The sequence below is a fragment of the Notolepis coatsorum genome (assembly GCF_963971535.1).
Source record: "Notolepis coatsorum genome assembly, chromosome: 12".
NCBI classification, from domain to species: Eukaryota; Metazoa; Chordata; class Actinopteri; order Aulopiformes; family Paralepididae; genus Notolepis; species Notolepis coatsorum.
This window is the reverse complement of record NC_140176.1, coordinates 5,353,920-5,372,723: the sequence shown is the minus strand read 5'-3', so window position 1 is coordinate 5,372,723 and position 18,804 is coordinate 5,353,920. Positions and strand designations below refer to the sequence as shown.

Sequence of the window (18,804 nt, the reverse complement as noted above, 5' to 3'; positions counted from 1 at the left end):
GATGATGGTTATGAACTTCGTTGGGATACCGTAATGTGCCATGAGTTTCCATATAGTGTCTCTGTCTAGACTGTCGAATGCTTTGTGGAAGTCGACGAATGTGAGGTGGAGAGATGTGTTCCATTCCAGGGTCTGTTCTATGATAATGCGGAGGGTGGCAATGTGATCTGTACAGGATCTGTCCTGTGCGGAAACCCGCTTGTTCTTCTCGGAATTCTTTGTCCACTTCTTTGGGACAGTCTTTCCAGGATGATCCTGCTCAAAATCTTCCCTGGCACAGATGTGAGCATGATGCCCCTGTAGTTGTTACAGTGCATGCAGAAGTCGAATTGCTGTCTTGTTTTGGATGAATGAGTAGAAATCAAAAACTGACATTTTGTTTTATTAAAGTAGTTTTGACATGTGATATAGATAAAGATATTGTTTCGTTGTGTATTGATTAACTTTACATTTGCGCTTCATTACTTTACAAAAGTTATACTGGCACATGGGTCTAATACAGCAATGGATTATGGGTAACTGCAACGTTAAAGCAGTGCCAATGTAAGACTGACTTTACATTAAACGAATGACAATAATATAGTATAAAGTAGGGTATTATTTGGACTAAAGAATGGTGTTGTCTCACCTATACTCGCATGTTGAGGGAGAGCACCATACATTATACACTGAGAAACCACGGCCGAGAGTGAGCTCTCCGGGAACAACCCCACTTTGCCCGACAGTTTTTATTGCCAACCGTCTTCCGGTCTGGCTTCCTGTCCAAATACAGGAAAATATTTTAACGGGAGGACCGCGGGAGAGAAGGTTGAAATACGGGAGAATCCCGGGAAAAACGGGAGGGTTGACAGGTGCGCATGCGAGAAACAAAGTAACATAATATAGGACACTAGAAACATAAAGTAACAAAATAAAATATAATAGAACCTAATGTCCAAAATATTTTTGTCTTAAACTGAATATCAATTGGATTAGGAGTAACCAAATAAAGCATTCAATGCAACCAATTGTCTATAGACTAGAATTTTTTTTCTTAAACTGAATATCAATTGGATTACCAGCCCTGACTGATACTTTACGCTTAACCTCTTCTGGATGACAGCCTAAATTTAACCCTTAGACTAGATTAGAATTACTTTACTTTGTTTCTCGCATGCGCAGTAGTGCACCGCACACTACAGCCCCCCAACGCACAGTACAGGCCCCCAACGCACAGTACAGCCCCCCAACGCACAGTACAGGCCCCCAACGCACAGTACAGGCCCCTTCTTTTATTTTGAAAAGGTCCCGAACGGAAGTCCTATTGTTGTTGTCGACGCGACCGGAAGTACGGTGCGGTGACTGCGGTCTACCGTCTCTCTGCTCTTCACCAACTAGAGCAACATCTCGGTCAAACACTGACTTGTTATTATTCGTTAACTTAAACCTTTTGCGTTAGACCAAATATCGTCATAATTGAAGCTATTTGTTCATTGAACTTTATATAACGGTTATATATAAGTGTCACGTCTCGGAACTGTGTCCATTGTGTGATAAATCGCCCATAACCTGCTCCAGAAGCTCAGAGCGTTAGCTCGCCCGTTAGCCAACATTCACTCTTCATCAAGAAGAAGAAACCACTGAATATCATCTTCATCATCATGGATCAGATGATAGGAATCACTGCGGAAACACCGAAGGTGAGCAGCCCGACACACACTTTCAGATGTCTCTTTTGAAGCCAATGTGTTATTTTAATAAATACTAATGAGCTAGCTTGCGTCTATAATAAGTGGGTTAACTGTTTTAATACAACAACAATTCGTCACTACTACCCCACACACCACAGTAAGGTGAATAGAAACAACATTTAAAAATTCAAAGCGTTGAAGGTATGACTTCCAAGCTTTTAACAACACGATGGAGGTGATTTAGCCGTGTGGGGTTATAGCTTAGTATAGCCAACATGGCCTCATCGAGCTGACTGACTGGACACACTGCCTCCTTAAAAGGCCAGAGACGTGTTATCTACAGCCAGCCAGTGTTGAGCACAGAAGAGAGCTGTACTTGACCGTCAGGGTGTCTGTGTCAGCCTCCCCCATAATTATAAGGTCTGTGTCAGCCTCCCCCCATAAGATCTGTGTCAGCCTCCTAGAGGTTTTTAATAAATCATTGCTCAAAACACACCTCTTCCCCCTGGCCTTTGACCAGAGCTAGCCTAGCATTGTCACCCTGGACCTTTTATCCAATGTTCCTGTCTTTTTTTATATTGCACGTTGCCCTTGCTTTCTTATATGTACTGTACTTTACCTTTCCCCCCCCTGTAATTGTATGTGTTTTTATCATGTGAAGGTACTGGTAGGTAGGTTTTATTTAGACAACAAACATAAATACAGATCACATGAGTATTTGCTTTGTCAGGGATAGAAACGAAAAGCCAAGACTTATTATTTCCATCGTTGTACCTGGAGGCAAGGATGCTTGATTCATATACACATACAACTCATTACAGTAATAATTACAGTGAAGCACTTTGGTTTGGCTGCTAGTCATTTGTAAATGTGCTCTATATAAATAAAACTGACTTGACTTGTGTGTCAAAGCTATTTTGACGCGAGGCCGGAGTTATATTCAGGCCTACAGAATAGTCTTAAGTTAGTGACTATATGTGAAGGGACGGAGACTGAACGAATGACCATTAGAAGAAAGGTTGGCTAAACACAACGACATGCCCTCCACAACCTGTTCAAATATATAACCAGTGACTTTTTATGTTGAGCCATAACAGTTTCATATAATTCTATTGATTGAACATTTTATTAACAGATTGCAGAATGGGTACAACAGTACAGTACGGCTCAATACACACAATTGTTAAGGGGATGCAGACCAGAGAAAGCCTTTCGTCTTCTTTACATCAGGGTCCCCCATTTTCAATTCATAAGTGATATTTATGACATACATGACATACAGATAGACAGTAGTTACATCTACACATTTATGACATACCAGATTTACAAATACAGTACTGTTTGTGATACAAAAAGAGTTTAAAAAAGAGAGTATATATACATTTGAGGGCAAAGAAACTGTACATTGGAGGAGGTGCGGTGGGCTAATGGCTATGAATGGCCTACAGACAGTGTGGGAGGGGCCTAGTCCTGGCCTGGGACATGCCCGGGCATGTCTCTGTAAAATTGTAGTTTTAACCTAATGTTAAAGCTGCTATAACCAACATTCAGCCACTAGGTGTTGCATACTAAAGCACCAGCATGTCATTTATGCAATCGGGTCAAATGAAATAAAATAAAATGTATTTGTATAGCCAGAGAGATCACATGATTAATGTATTGCCCCCATGGGCTGTATACAACAAGTCAAGGATTAACATAACAATAGATCAAGTTCAAAAAACACCATACAATCCAAATATGCAACACTCCCAGACTTTCCCCAATGAAGATAAGGAAGGACTCACTAAAACCTGGCATATATACATGTAATGAAACACATATACATACATGCATGGTAGCAATAGTATCTAAGATACATAAGAACAACAACAAAAAAGCATAGGAAAACAAGCACCATACATACTGGTCAGGTCATGTGTTTTGATGGTAGTATAAAAGATGCAGGACCGATTGGTCAGAACTTTCACTCTGCAGACTGAAGTGTCTCCACAACTTCAGTGTGAATCCAATAAAGCTGTGATTATCAAGGTCTCCGTTTCGATTCAGTTGGATTAGAATATCCAGTAGTCTGTCTGCTTTTGACGAGATGGTCTTTATTGGCCTTTTTAAACCAATGACCTAAAAAAATACCAACTTTAGCTTATTAGCTAACTATTTAGCTAGCTAAACGTAGCCCTCTGTACTTTTACACCATTGACTGTAAAGTCATAGCCGTTGCCATGAAGCCCACATGTCTGGCCCACAGCCTTTTGTATCATCTGTCAGATCTCCTTCCCCTGTCTCCCTCATGCTTCCTGTCACTTTACACTGGCAGGGTCTAATGAACCTAATGACATCTCTTAAATGTATATTATGTGTGTTCTCTCCTAGAGCCTGTGGGGTCTAATGAACCTAATGACATCTCTTAAATGTATATTATGTGTGTTCTCTCCTAGAGCCTGTGGGGTCTAATGAACCTAATGACATCTCTTAAATATATATTATGTGTGTTCTCTCCTAGAGCCTGTGGGGTCTAATGAACCTAATGACATCTCTTAAATATATATTATGTGTGTTCTCTCCTAGAGCCTGTGGGGTCTAATGAACCTAATGACATCTCTTAAATATATATTATGTGTGTTTTCTCCTAGAGCCTGTGGGGTCTAATGAACCTAATGACATCTCTTAAATATATATTATGTGTGTTTTCTCCTAGAGCCTGTGGGGTCTAATGAACCTAATGACATCTCTTAAATATATATTATGTGTGTTTTCTCCTAGAGCCTGTGGGGTCTAATGAACCTAATGACATCTCTTAAATATATATTATGTGTGTTTTACCTTTTAGCCTTTTAGCCCGTGGGGTCGCGCCGCCCCTGCACCCCCCTCCTGTTCTCTGACTGATGTGATGAGTGAGCAGCTCGCATCACAACTGGATGCGGAGAACCATGACTTCCCTACTCTCTCAGAGTAAGTCCTCACTAGATAATAGTGTCCAAAAGAGACCCCCGGGCCCCCCCCCCTCCCATACACTCATTATCTCTCTCTCTCCCTCTCTCTGTCTCTCCCTCTGTCTGTCTCTGTCTCTCTCTCTCTCTACCTCTCTGTCTCTCTCTCTCCCTCCCTATGTCCTCTCATCCCTCTAATCTCAGACCTCTAATCAATCACCCAGTCACCCCGTTAATCTCTCTCTCTCTCTCGCTGTTCCTCCACAGTCCAGCCCTGGAGCTGCTGTCAGGCGACCAGGCCGAGACAGACAGTGACCTGATGTTGGCTCAGATGCTGCAGATGCAGTTTGACCGCGAGTCCGACAGCCAGCTGCTCAGAGAGGAGAGGAAGTTCAACGGAGACAGTAAAGGTAGTTAGTTTCACACCCAGGCGGCGTACCCTCCTGCATACTGAGTTAACCTCGTTTTCCTTTTTTGAGGACTGCATTTTTTTTGTGCAAACCAAAATACTATACTTTATACTTATAGCACATGCATAAGCCTGGTCTCTTTTGAAAGATAACATTCTGAAGTTTCTGATACAATAAAGAAAGATCACTTTTAGTGCTAATGAAATAGAGTAACATAGGTCTGAACTTGAGTTGTAGTTACTCACGTTTTTCTGTAGTAGTTGCAATATCCAAATATAGTATTCCCCCAAAAAATATAGTATACCCCCAAAAAATCGTATGAGCTGGAAAACACCCTGGGTCCATAGCCTGAAGTCTTATGTAATACATGTCCAAATTTCATAAAAATCCGTTCAGAAATGAGTGATTAGGAGCGATTTTGGTAAAAGATTAAAAAAAAAAAAAAAAAAGCTCTGCAGGTTTCAGTTTTCTCATTGACTCCAATGCATTCAGCGGTGTTTTCGCTTGTGACTTTTCACCTAGATCCCTGATTTGCAGATCCCCATGTGGGGTATCATTGGAAAGCCACTCTCACTCTCACAACCCTGTCCAATAATCTTCGAGATCGCCAAATGATTGACTGAGCTAGAGCCCCGGGAGTCGGGGGTGGCACTCGAACAATAGAAAAGTCTGCTGTGTACTTTGGCGCACGCCTCGCATATCGGCAAGTAACTCGAGAACCGCTGAACGGATTTTGTCGCCTGAAGCGGCAACCGACAGGCAACAAATAGAGCTTTAATTATATATATATATATTGTATTAAATGGGGTGGTGGTATAAAAACGTTTGAGAACCCCTGGTCTAGATAGAAGTTACAACAAGCTAATCCTTTAGTCTCATCAATATTGTGCTGTCAGGGGCGGCTGGGTGGCGTAGCGGAGATTGCGCTCGTCACCAATGCAAGAGACTCCGGTCTGGAATCCCGGTGTCAGCATTGCCTGCGGCTTGGGCCAGTCGTCATACTATCTCAATCGGCAGAGTCAGCGGGTGGAAAGTCGATGGGTGGGGATTGGACGTTGTGGACAGCGGCTCCTACAGGTCGGTTGGGTGACGCCTGTACAGCAGAGACGGGAAGTATCGGGGGCAGCGTGAGCCTCCCACGCGTTACTCCTCGCCACTGAGAGTCCGCGCTGTCTGGTGAAAAGATGCAACAGGCTGCCTCCTCGTATACCGGAGGGGACACGTGATGCGAGGCTTCTATCCTCACTACAGCCGACCAGTGGGAGGCATAGTCTAGCGACGTTCAAGACAGGGGAGGGGAGAATTGAAGGGGAAAATAATTGGCGATACGAAATTGGGATGGGAGAAAAATAGAAAATAAGGAGAAAAAGTGGATACAAAAAATTTATATATATTGTGCTGTCAGAACAGTCCTAAACAAAAGACATTCTTTTATTTTCAGCAAAAATTTGTTGTCACAATTAGATTCTATGAACTAAGCAGGTAAAATGTTTGCAGCTCAAGTATTTAAAAATCAGCGATTCTCTACTGACAGATGTTTGAAGCTAACGTGTCTGTCGGTCTGTCTGTCTTTCCTTCCAGTGTCTATATCTTTTGAGAACTACCGTAAGGTCCACCCCTATGATGACAGTGACAGCTCCGAGGACGAGGTGGATTGGCAGGACACCCGAGACGACCCCTATAAAGCTGGTAAGATAGATACAATACTAGAGTATTGCGATATATAATTTGTTACCTTTTTCAACTGCAAATGATGTCCCCAATGGAAAACTTTAACAACATCTGCAATAAAAAAATATATAGATCATCTGTTTTATCAATACTTGGCGTCACTGTATCGATATAATATTGCCATGATAAATATTGCAATATATCACTATCGTTGTTTTTGACTACATGTAATATAGCCGGGTCCATAAATATTTGGACATTGATACAATTTCCACAGTTTTGACTCTGTACACCACCACAATGGACTTGAAATGAAACAATGACTTTCAGCTTTAATGTGAGAGTATTTACATCCAAATCAGGTGAACCGTGTAGGAACAGCTTCTACATGTGACCCCCCCCTTTTTAACCTCTTCTTTCTGGCCGTGGTGTGGGGGATTCTTCACAGTGCACATCACAACAGTTCAACCAGGTTTACAGTAGGGCTGTAACGGACTAACGGTAGTACACAAAAACCCACGGTTCGCTACGTACCTCGGTTTTGAAGTCACGGTTCGGTAACGGGTTTTCGGTACACTGGGGGAAACTTTGGCTTTCCGTGTTCCACTCAGGGGTGATGTAGTGGTGTGTGCAGTTACTGTTACGTAGGGCTGTCGATGAATATTCTATATTCAAATTAATAATCGACGTGTTAAAAAAAAGGATACGACTCACTAAAAACCTAGCGGTGTACTACATTTTAAAACTTTTTCTTCTTCTCCAGATGAACCCACGACGACTCCCAGGAAGGGTTACACTGGGAAGGGGAAGAACATCACCACCAAGCATGACGAGGTGGTGTGCGGACGCAAGAACACGGCCCGCATGGACAACGTGAGGCCTAGGGTTCAGGTTACACCATACATACAGACCATAATACACTGTTAGAACACCTTACATACAGACCATAATACACTGTTAGAACACCTTACATACAGACCATAATACACTGTTAGAACACCTTACATACAGACCATAATACTCTGTTAGAACACCTTACATACACACCATACACTGTTAGAACACCTTACATACAGACCATAATACACTGTTAGAACACCTTACATACACACCATACACTGTTAGAGGAGCTGTAGTCGACTGCCAACCTCTTAGTAAAAAAAATAAAAAATTATAAAACATTTATTTTTAAATATTTTTGTATCATTCTTTCCAAAAGAAAAGAGGCCTAGAATATAATGGCGCGCATACCAGAAGCTAACTGCCTAAGAAAACAGGCACAGAGGCACTGAAAGAGGATTTCACCTCTAATGAACACACTATACTAGACAAATATCAAGATGTATCCATCAGTGGACCAATTGCATGCTTTTGCAGAGGACAACAAGAAGCCTTCAGTCGACTCCTTCAGACATTAAGCACCCCCCCACAGCCCAAATGGAATGATACAAATTTAAAAAAAATTATACTATTTTTCTTTTCTTTTTATAGTCGACTAACGACTAATCTTGGCCAATCATAGTCGACTATCCAAATCCTTAGTCGGGGACAGCCCTACTGTTCAAGACAAATGTAAATACTACTCTCTTTTTGTCCAGAAATATGACTAACCTTTCTCTCTCTCTCTCCTTCATCCCCCCCTCTCCCGCCTCTCCCTCCCCTTCCCTCTCTCTCCATCTCTCTAGTTTGCTCCAGAGATCCATATAGGAGATGGTATGGGCATGGACCTGAAGTTATCCAACCAGGTGTATAACTCTCTGAAGCAGTATTGTTACAGTGAGCAGCGTCGAAGCGCCAGACTGCACGAGAAGAAGGAGCACTCCACCGCTGTGAGTGACACACACACACACACACACACACACAGAGTCAGGTCTGTTACATCCAGTAGTTCCTGTTGCGTCGTTGTATTAAATGCCATATCTCTCATCTCATATCCAGATACAAATGACAGGAACTACAAAGAGAGTTATTTCCTAACCCCCCCCCCCCCCCCCTCCCCCGCCCCCCAGGAGCAAGCTGTGGACTCCAGGACCCGTCTGCTGATGTACAAGATGGTGAACTCTGGACTGCTGGAGCACATTAATGGATGCATCAGCACTGGAAAAGAGTCTGTCGTCTTCCATGCTAATGGAGGCAGGTAGGTACAGGGAGGGATATATATATATATATATATTGTATACACACATGCATATACAATGTAATAATAATAATACACTTTATGAGATAACCCGACTATCCTCGGGTCTGGCGCTGATTGAGTTAAAAGTATTCAGTTCGGTACCCAACCCTAACAACAGTCCTCGTTTATTTCTGCTAACCCTTTCACCACCACACTACATAAGGTTAACCTGTCACTACCACGTTAACCCTTTGTCGCGTGGCAGTGAAAGGGTTAACCTTCTGTAGTGTGGCAGTGAAAGGGTTAACATTCTGTATTGTTGCAGTGAAAGGGTTAACCCTTTGGTAGTGTGGCAGTGGAAGGGTTAAGCCGCTGTGTGCTGAAGTGTCATAAGGAGGTTCTTACCTCCTAAATATTAGGGGTGGGGATCACCAGTTTCATCACGATACGATACGATATCGATTCTTTGGACAACGATACGATATTTTCCGATATCACAAAGTCTGCCACGATACGATTCGATTCAGGTGCCTGCGATCGATATGAGGCGATATTATGTGCCCATCAGTCACATTTAGATCAACTAAAAAAACGCTACGGAAATATCAATTGATGTTTTTATTTTTTAGCTCTTCCAGACATTTAAATGAAAAACAATATTGTTTTGAATACAAATAGACCTCCTGTTCACTTTTTATATATTGAGCTTTAAACTTTAAGTAAAATGTTTTGGAACTCACAACACGCAAGCTAAAACCCCTTCCTCTCCCAAACTTCCTACAATTGTTTTATGTTGCATGATTGATGATCATGAATACATTTATTATGTATTCATGTTTAAATATCAACATTATCTGTCCATCCTCAGTAACACACACACGCACACACCCACACACACAGAATGCCCCTCCCCCAGTCCCCCACAGAAAGGTAGACTGCCCCCGCCCCTCCTTCCCCTCTGTTCTCTCCTGTTCTCTCTCACGGTTAGCTGCTTAGCTTAGATATTTAACGCGACGTGGGCATAAAGGAATGGCGACGATGCAACGCATGTTAGATGCATTTGACCCGTTGCGGGGGAAAAACTGCACAGACTTATATCGGGTCGCAAAATAGACGCTCTGTAGCGCTTTACAGCAGACGCAAACACTGCTGTAATGTCTACACGGAGTTTCACAATACTGGGTGCCGGCGGATATCACTCGCGGGATTTTCAAAATAAGAGTATCGCAATATGAATCGATCTTTTTTACGTTGCATCGATCCTATTTGATTATTGATAATAGATCGATATATCGATCTGAATCGATGTATCGTCGCACCCCTACTAAATATGTTGTCATTCAAAGCTGTGTGTGTCCGTGTGTCTGTGTCTGTGTGTGTGTGTGTGTGTGTGTGTGTGTGTTTGTCTGTGTGTGTGTGTCTCTGTGCGTGTGTCTCTGTGTGTGTGTGTGTAAGTGTTCAGTGCTGCTTGGCCCAGATACATTTGATTCCCTGTTTATGTAATATAATTTGTGGAACCAAATAAAGTATTAAACATTTTAGGGATGCTCGATATTGTTTTTTTTACCGATACCGATATACCGATATTGTCCAACTCTTAATTTCCAATACCAATATCAACCGATACCGATGCAGGGTAAAAAAACGGAATAATTTCAGGTAATTTACATTACACATCTCTTGTTGTGGAATTAACATTATGCATACTTTTGACAATAAATAAAATCAGAATTTGTTCTTACTTGCTTGCCTGGGTAAATAAAGGTTATAGAAATGTAAAAAAATATATATATATATATATTTTTTTTTGAAAAACCGATACCGATATTTTCCGATATCACATTTTAATGCCGATATCGGCCGATAATATCGGACATCCCTAATTAAAATGTGTGTGTCTCTGTGTGTCTCTCTCCAGCCTGGAGGAGCAGGCGGTCCCAGACGAGGTGGTTCTGAAGGTCTTCAAGACGACGCTCAATGAGTTCAAGAACCGAGACAAATACATCAAAGATGACTATCGCTTCAAAGAGCGCTTCAGCAAACTGAACCCCCGCAAGGTCATCAGGCTCTGGGCCGAGAAGGAGATGCACAACCTGGCCCGGTAATTATATATAGATATATACAACCTGGCCCGGTAATTATATATAGATATATACAACCTGGCCCGGTAATTATATATAGATATATACAACCTGGCCCGGTAATTATATATAGATATATACAACCTGGCCCGGTAATTATATATAGATATATACAACCTGGCCCGGTAATTATATATAGATATATACAACCTGGCCCGGTAATTATATATAGATATATATATACATTTATATAATATAATAATACTACCACTAATAGTAATACTACTGTAGTACCACTACTAATACTACTACTAGTAGTACTAATACAAAAAGTTTATTCAGGAAAATTAATGAACTATCCCTTTAACCACTTTGTGCAGGCCCCCTAGTGGTTCGGGATGCTGGAAGGGGTCCCTTGACCTCTGACCTCAATGAAAGCCACGAGTCTCCCCTTTACAGACATGGCCACTTCATGCTATTACCCTGCAGGATTTGGCAAAAAAACCATGCTGCTTTTTGTATGAAGTACAAATTATTTGTTTATCTATTCTAAAAATGGTGTATTTGACTATTTCTACATACTGGCGTCCCTTGGAATTGCATCCATTGCGTACGTATCGCATATCACGTATCACTAGGGAGGTCAACCGCTTTCTCTGCCATCACCGACAAAATATATCTTTTTTAATTGAGGAGCCAATATCTATTTAAATAGCTTATTCCACCTCTGTGAGAGGATCTACAACATGAAAGAATAAAAACGCTGTGAAATAAATAAATAATAATCTTGTTACTGCAACTTCCTGTGATCACGTGACCCGACTATATTCCATTATAATGGATCATGTAAAATGGCCTTTTGAGCCCCTGAGATGATTGTAAATAGCAGCACGAGAACACTTGTACGCTGCATTGGATTCCTTTTTTTTTTTATCCACTTTTTTCTCCCATTTTCTATTTTTCTCCCATCCCAATTTTCGTATCATCCAATTCAACCCTCCCCTGTCTTTGAACGCTGTTTCTTGCCTCCCACAAGCCGGCTGCAATGTGGACTAAGTCATACATAGCACAAGTCCCCTCCGATACTCGAGGTAACAGCCGTCGCATCTTTCCACCTGCGCGGCTCGATCTTTCAGCGTCGGGGGGTCTGGGCTTTGGAGGGGCCCCGTCCCCGTCGCTTCCTGATTCTACTGCGCAGGCGCACCAACCGACCTGTAGGAGTCGCTGTCCACAACGCCCGATCCCCACCCTTCAGTTTCCCTCCCCGTAATACGACCAATGTGTATTACTGTGGACGACCAGCTAAACTGAAAGCAATGTGGAGAGCGGGGCTCGAACAGGAGGCATCCTGTTCGAGCCTAGTCTCCAGCATTCGTTGCGAGCGCCTTGCCCACTGCGCCACGTAGCCGCCCCTGCTGCATTGGATTCCTAATAGGTGATGGACGGTGTAGTAGTACCTGTCAGCTTCTGGTTAAAAACTAAAAGTCCCAAACAGAAAGAATAATCTGATTTCACGTCGCAGTTGTAGTCGAGACTTGGCTCCTATTGGGGGGAGTAGCCATTGGATCCTATTATGACTGGACAGTTGATACTCCAGTGGATCCAATGAGCCCAGCTGTATTCACGTGTGATGTTAGTCCCCATAGTAGCCAATATTTTATTGTAGACAACCCCATTTAGTAGTAATTAGAAACTATTTTGTAATTGCATAGTAATTAGAGACAGTTTAGTCATTAGTTACTGTATCAAACTTCAGTAGTTTAACATATCAATCTTAAATTCGTTTTCTTTTTCCTCAAGAAAAGTGTGTTTTCACTGCCCCTAATTTTCATGGAATAATTAAACGTATTGGTTCATGTTATTAAATGTAATGGTACAAAGGTCTTAACTTAAGCCCTTATCCACGGTTCTGGGATGTTTATATCTGGAGCATTAAATAGAACAATACAATAACGGGTGGAAATGGATCCGATTCAGCATCTGCACACAGGAAGGGGAGGACATAATTAATAATTATCAGGTTAGGCCCCGCCCACAATGACCCTCTGCCCAATCACTGTGTCTATAGGATGAAGAAAGCAGGGATCGACTGCCCGGAGGTGGTGCTGTTGAAGAAGCACATCCTGGTGATGTCATTCATAGGCAAAGACCACATCCCTGCTCCTAAACTCAAAGACGCCAGGCTAAACACTGAGGACATGAAGAGGGCGTACTACCAAGTCCTACATGTAAGTAGATATATACTAGTACCAAGTCCTACATGTAAGTAGGATATATACTAGTACCAAGTCCTACATGTAAGAAGATATATACTAGTACCAAGTCCTACATGTAAGTAGGATATATACTAGTACCAAGTCCTACATGTAAGTAGGATATATACTACTACCAAGTCCTACATGTAAGTAGATATATACTACTACCAAGTCCTACATGTAAGTAGGATATATACTACTACCAAGTCCTACATGTAAGTAGGATATATACTAGTACCAAGTCCTACATGTAAGTAGGATATATACTACTACCAAGTCCTACATGTAAGTAGGATATATACTACTACCAAGTCCTACATGTAAGTAGGATATATACTACTACCAAGTCCTACGTGTAAGTAGGATATATACTAGTACCAAGTCCTACATGTAAGTAGGATATATACTACTACCAAGTCCTACATGTAAGTAGATATATACTAGTACCAAGTCCTACATGTAAGTAGGATATATACTAGTACCAAGTCCTACATGATGTAAGTAGGATATACTACATTTACATTTTAGTCATTTAGCTGACGCTTTTATCCAAAGCGACTTACAGGTTCTGTACGACAAGTCAGCAGGAAGGGCACAACTCTTTCAGCTGAGTAACAGTGCTGAAACCTGGGTGCTGCAGTATTGAGTGCATAGACATGGGACATAATAGTATAGTAGGAGGAGTGCATGGTAGTATAGGACAGTAAGAAGGTTAGTGATTTTATTTATTTTTTTGGTTTGATTTTTTTTCCATATACTGATTGAAGAATTGTGTTTTTACTTTTTAGTCCGATGATTTAGAGCGGAGGGTCTCGAGGGTGTGTAGTTAGAGACCATTGACCGGACTCTCTCTCTCTCCATCTCTGTCTGTCTCTGTCTGTCTGTCTCTGTCTCTGTCTCTCTCTCTCTCTGTCTCTTTCTATCTTTTTCTGTCTGTCTCTTTTTCTCTCTCGCTCTTTCTCTGTGTCTGTCTGTCTGTCTCTCTCTTTGTCTGTCTGTATCTGTCTGTCTGTCTTTCTCTCTCTCTCTCTGTGTGTGTGTCTCTCTGTCTCTCTCAGATGATGCAGAGTCTGTATAACGAGTGTAAACTGGTTCATGCTGATCTCAGTGAATACAACATGCTGTGGCACGAGGACAAGGTCAGTGTGTGCGTATGTGTGCATGCATGTGACTACCACAGTGCCAGAGGGCAGAATTACATATTTTCCTCCCATGAATACAATGAAAAATGTCTGCATCTATTGACTCCAGATCCACTAACTCTCGTCGTCTCACCGTGTGTCTGTAGGTCTGGCTGATAGATGTCGGTCAGTCGGTCGAACCCACTCATCCACACGGCCTGGAGTTCCTCTTCAGAGACTGCAGGAACGTCTCCACGGTAACCAACCAATCAATCAATCAATCAAATTGATTTGTATAGCGCATTTAGACATGACACTTTTCAACAAAAGTGCTTCATCATAGTATGTCGCATAGCTAAAAACAAAGTAAAGTGCTAAAGTATAGAATAAACAGAAAATATAAACAACCAACGGACAGACAAAGATAACCACATCTATATACATCATCGAATCATATAATGATATACAATAAAACTGTAGCAGTATATTTACGTGTATATTAGGTTTCACAAAAGTCCTCGACATGGAATGGAATGTGTATTTTAGCTGATATGAACCGTTGTTCTCGGCATGGAACGGAGCAGGAGAATGCATTTGAGCCGATATATGTATTTCTATGTGTGTGTATTGTTGAAAGTAGGGATGCAACCGTTCCACCATGTTCTTCTCTCCTCTGTGTGTCCCAGTTCTTCCAGAAGGCTGGCGTGAGCGAGGCGCTGAGCGTGTACGACCTGTTCAACACCGTGACGGGGCTGGACATCACAGTGGAGGACGAGGAGGAGGCAGAGTTTCTAGCCCAGGTTCGAGACACACCTACACACACACACAGACACACATACACACACACACACACACATGCATACACACACACACGCACACACGCATGCACGCACACACACACGCATGCACACACACATGCATGCACACACACACACACATGCATGCACACACACACACACGCATGCACACACACATGCATGCATGCACACACACACACACACACACATACATTAACACAAAATTGATGTGTTAAAGGAACACGCCATACTTTAAGCACATTTCCCATAATGTTGGCGTGTTCCTTTTTAATATTGACAGCCCTAATATATTAACAACAGTGGTTGAACAGCTTCTATCCCCAGGCCATCAGGCTGCTAAACGAACAATAAACACTGCAACAACCATCAAATGCACACAGCACACACATCCACACGCACACACTCACTTAAACAAACAACACACTGCAGCACCCACTCTCCACACTTTAGATCACACAAACACACTTTATATTTATTGATAAAGGATTTGCACTACAACTCGTACACCTACTGTAAATTGTACCTAAATTGCACCTCATCCCATTTCTGCCTTGCACTATATAGTACTGTACATTAGTACACTGCACAGTATTGTATATTATATGGTAACTCAGTTACGTCTATTCTGCATCGAACATTGTACATATGTCTAAACTGAACACTGTGACCTAATTTTTTTTTTTTACTTCTAATTTACATGCTATACTATGTTATTTTATTTCATACTTATCTTGTCTTGCACAGTCTCTGGAGCGTAACAGTAAGAAGCATTTTGTATAAAAGTATTCTGTACTTCTGTATGACAACTATTAAAGAAACCTGAAAATAATCTTTTTTATAGAGAAGTTTTAACATGGAATTGAACAGGAGCTTTTGCCTCCACATTGCTTCTGGTCGACCAACACAGCGGTGGGCATGTAAACAAACCGTCTGCCCCGTGTGCCCCGTGTCTCCAGATCGAGGCGCTGGAGAAGAGGAACGAGGACCACGTGCAGAAGCGCGGCAGGAAGTCCTTCCCCATCGGCACCGAGGACGACGCGTGGCCCCCTCTGGAGCACGACGCTGACGACTAACCACCCGCTCACGCTCCCACTCCCACCACGGGTACCACCATGTTGTCAGGGGGGACCCCCCTTCCTGTGCCCCCCCCCCCCCGACACTGAGGGGGCGGGCCCCCCAGGGCCCGGGGCCCGGAGGAGCGGACACCACCACCCCAAAGAATAAAAAAAGAGTTTCATTAGAATCACAGGCCAGGGTCTGGTATTATGTTTGCATTGTTCCGGTCAAAATAACAAATAAGTTTCATTCGTATCGCCAGCAGCCAGCGCCTGGTATTATGTTTGTAATGTTCCAGTGTCATCCGGAGCTGCTTCCAAGTCCTTCAGCACGAGGCCAAGTCTCGACTCGAGTAGCAAGTTTTTAATGTCGAGTCAAATGTGTTTCCGCACGATTTTCAACACCATTTTGAAACTGTTGAATTAAATTAGGCCATTTAATTGTAAGGCTACTGAACAAAATAATTGGAGATGGAATACATTTTTCACCATTAAGAGAACTTCAACAACATCGCATGGCCTTGCTTTTCCTTTGCGACGCCGGGCTACACGTGGCTCCTTGTATCAGGTATTGGGGGAAACGATCCAGATACGATACCCTGCTATCGGCCCAATATCTAGTACCTGTATTATAGTATGGATGCATCATTGGTGATAGCCAAGTCTAATCATTTGAGGCAAGTCTCAACTTGAGCCTTACGTTTTTTTTTTATTGTAAAATAAAATATATTCGGGTGCTATTTTTTCGAGAAGCAGAATTACCCAGATAGCCAGATGACTCTGAAACTAAGATGTCATTCTTAGTGTTTTGAGATCTGAACTTGGGGAGAATCGTGGATATTGTTTTGTACCGATGGCTCATTATGAGCAGCACTTCCAGTCGTATCAGGACCGTTGTTGGGCGTCTGTCTAACTAAATAATAGTCCTTACTATATGGGCCCTGGCCTATGGCGCTTAAAGGGACATTTTATTTGAAAAAAGTGTATTATTTTGTCTTTTAACGGTATAATCTGTAATGCCATCAAACGGCGACCTCTAGGTAAAAGAGCCCCACACTTTGTATTGCACTTTGTTTACATTTGAGTTTTGGTCTGATGTGTGGGTTGGAGTTTAGTAACGTGTCCTACTGTGAACGTCTCCAGACCCAGCGACCCCTCCCCCTTCCCCACTGAAATCCAATCCATGCATCACACAACAAAAACTGTAAACGAAGCGCAGTACCATGTTTATCTTTTGACTTGAGGTCGCTGTCGGATGACATGATAGGTTCTACCTTTAAGGTACCCTAGCGCAGCTAACGTACCCTAGCAGCTAACGGTGCACATTGGCGTCAATAAGGACTGCTAATCAATAAGAGTTCCATTTATACTGTTGCTGCCAAAACAGAAACTTCTCCTCACACTGAGACAAGTGCCTGATGAGAAACATGACGAACCATAGAGAAAAAAACCACTCTGCAAAGATGGTGGATGTATGCAAAGATAGTTAACTTTCCCGTCTTCCTGCCAACCCCAGGTCAGACCAGTCTGTGTGTTGGTGTTAATGGGAAAGGTTGAGAGAGACTTGCCTTATTAGTGCAGATATCCTCTGTTCATAACATCTAAGGCCAATTTGAGCTAAACAGTAGTACAGTACACACAGGCATAACATTTTTAATAAATAGTTATTTGAAGAGACAAGAAACATTGAGGTTGGTACCATATCAGTCACAATGGTAAAAGTCTTTGGGATAGCTGGTCCTCCATATCCACTTCCATTCATTTGTGCTAAAATAAGCTAGCTTGCAGCTGGATAGCTTTCTACTAAACGCATAGAGATGAATAGATTGGTATCTATCTTCTTGTCTAACTCTGGACTAGATGGTAATAATGTTGGTGTGTTCCTTTACGCTTAGGCTTAAGATACTTGGGGTTTAACAACTTTTTTTTACTTTTACATCTAGGCAACGATAGGCCTGGTTAAAAATGTTCAGCTACTTCCTGAAATCTCCTGTAGCCTTAACAGACAGGAAGTGATGTTGCCTTTTTCAACTGAGTCCACTATCTTTGTTTTATCCACCATCTTTGGTTTCAAATGATTACAAGGGTTGTAGTTGTATTTCAAAGTCCTTTTTAAAGGGGGTTTGGTTGTGTTATGAAGTACGTTAAAAAGGGTATTGTTAAATTACGAAGTACTTTTTTATTTTATTTTATTCATCCTTTATTTAATCAGGGTAATCTCATTGAGATTCCCATCTCTTTTTCAAGTGGGCCCTGGCCAAGAAGGCAGCATGCAGATAATTATCATATAAAAACAATTTGAAAGTGGATATGGTTGTATTATGAAGTACTTAAAGTGGATATGGTTGTATTATGAAGTACTTTAAAGAGGAGATGGTTTTGTGTCTGTGTGCTTAGAGGAACTGTCGTGAGGTGAAAATAAATTGTAAGACGAGAGTTTTGAGTATTGTGTTTTTTACTGTGGTATTATTCTCCACTGCAGTGTGCATAGAGAAGTATTATTAGATGCCGAAGATCATCCACCAAATGTTACGTACCTCAAATAATAAACTATTTGTGTGTTGTAGATGTGATGGAAATAAAAGTACTCTTTGGAACAGAAAGGGAATTCCATGAAATTGTATAATGATTTGTATAATAAAATTGTATGTATTTCCCCCCAAAAAAACTAGTT

General features: G+C 41.8%; 1 protein-coding gene across 1 annotated transcript; it reads left to right on the top strand.

Moving 5' to 3' along the window:
* The first annotated feature begins 1,358 nt into the window (after positions 1-1,358).
* riok3 (RIO kinase 3 (yeast)) lies at positions 1,359-18,566 on the top strand. The gene is made up of 13 exons (XM_084326734.1): positions 1,359-1,679; positions 4,501-4,622; positions 4,868-5,010; positions 6,592-6,699; positions 7,445-7,554; positions 8,367-8,510; positions 8,691-8,818; positions 10,719-10,901; positions 12,950-13,109; positions 14,195-14,275; positions 14,425-14,514; positions 14,944-15,057; positions 16,032-18,566. The coding sequence occupies exons 1-13, from the start codon at positions 1,641-1,643 to the stop codon at positions 16,146-16,148; spliced, it is 1,539 nt and encodes a 512-aa protein (XP_084182860.1). The 5' UTR covers positions 1,359-1,640; the 3' UTR covers positions 16,149-18,566.
* Positions 18,567-18,804: the final 238 nt, after the last annotated feature.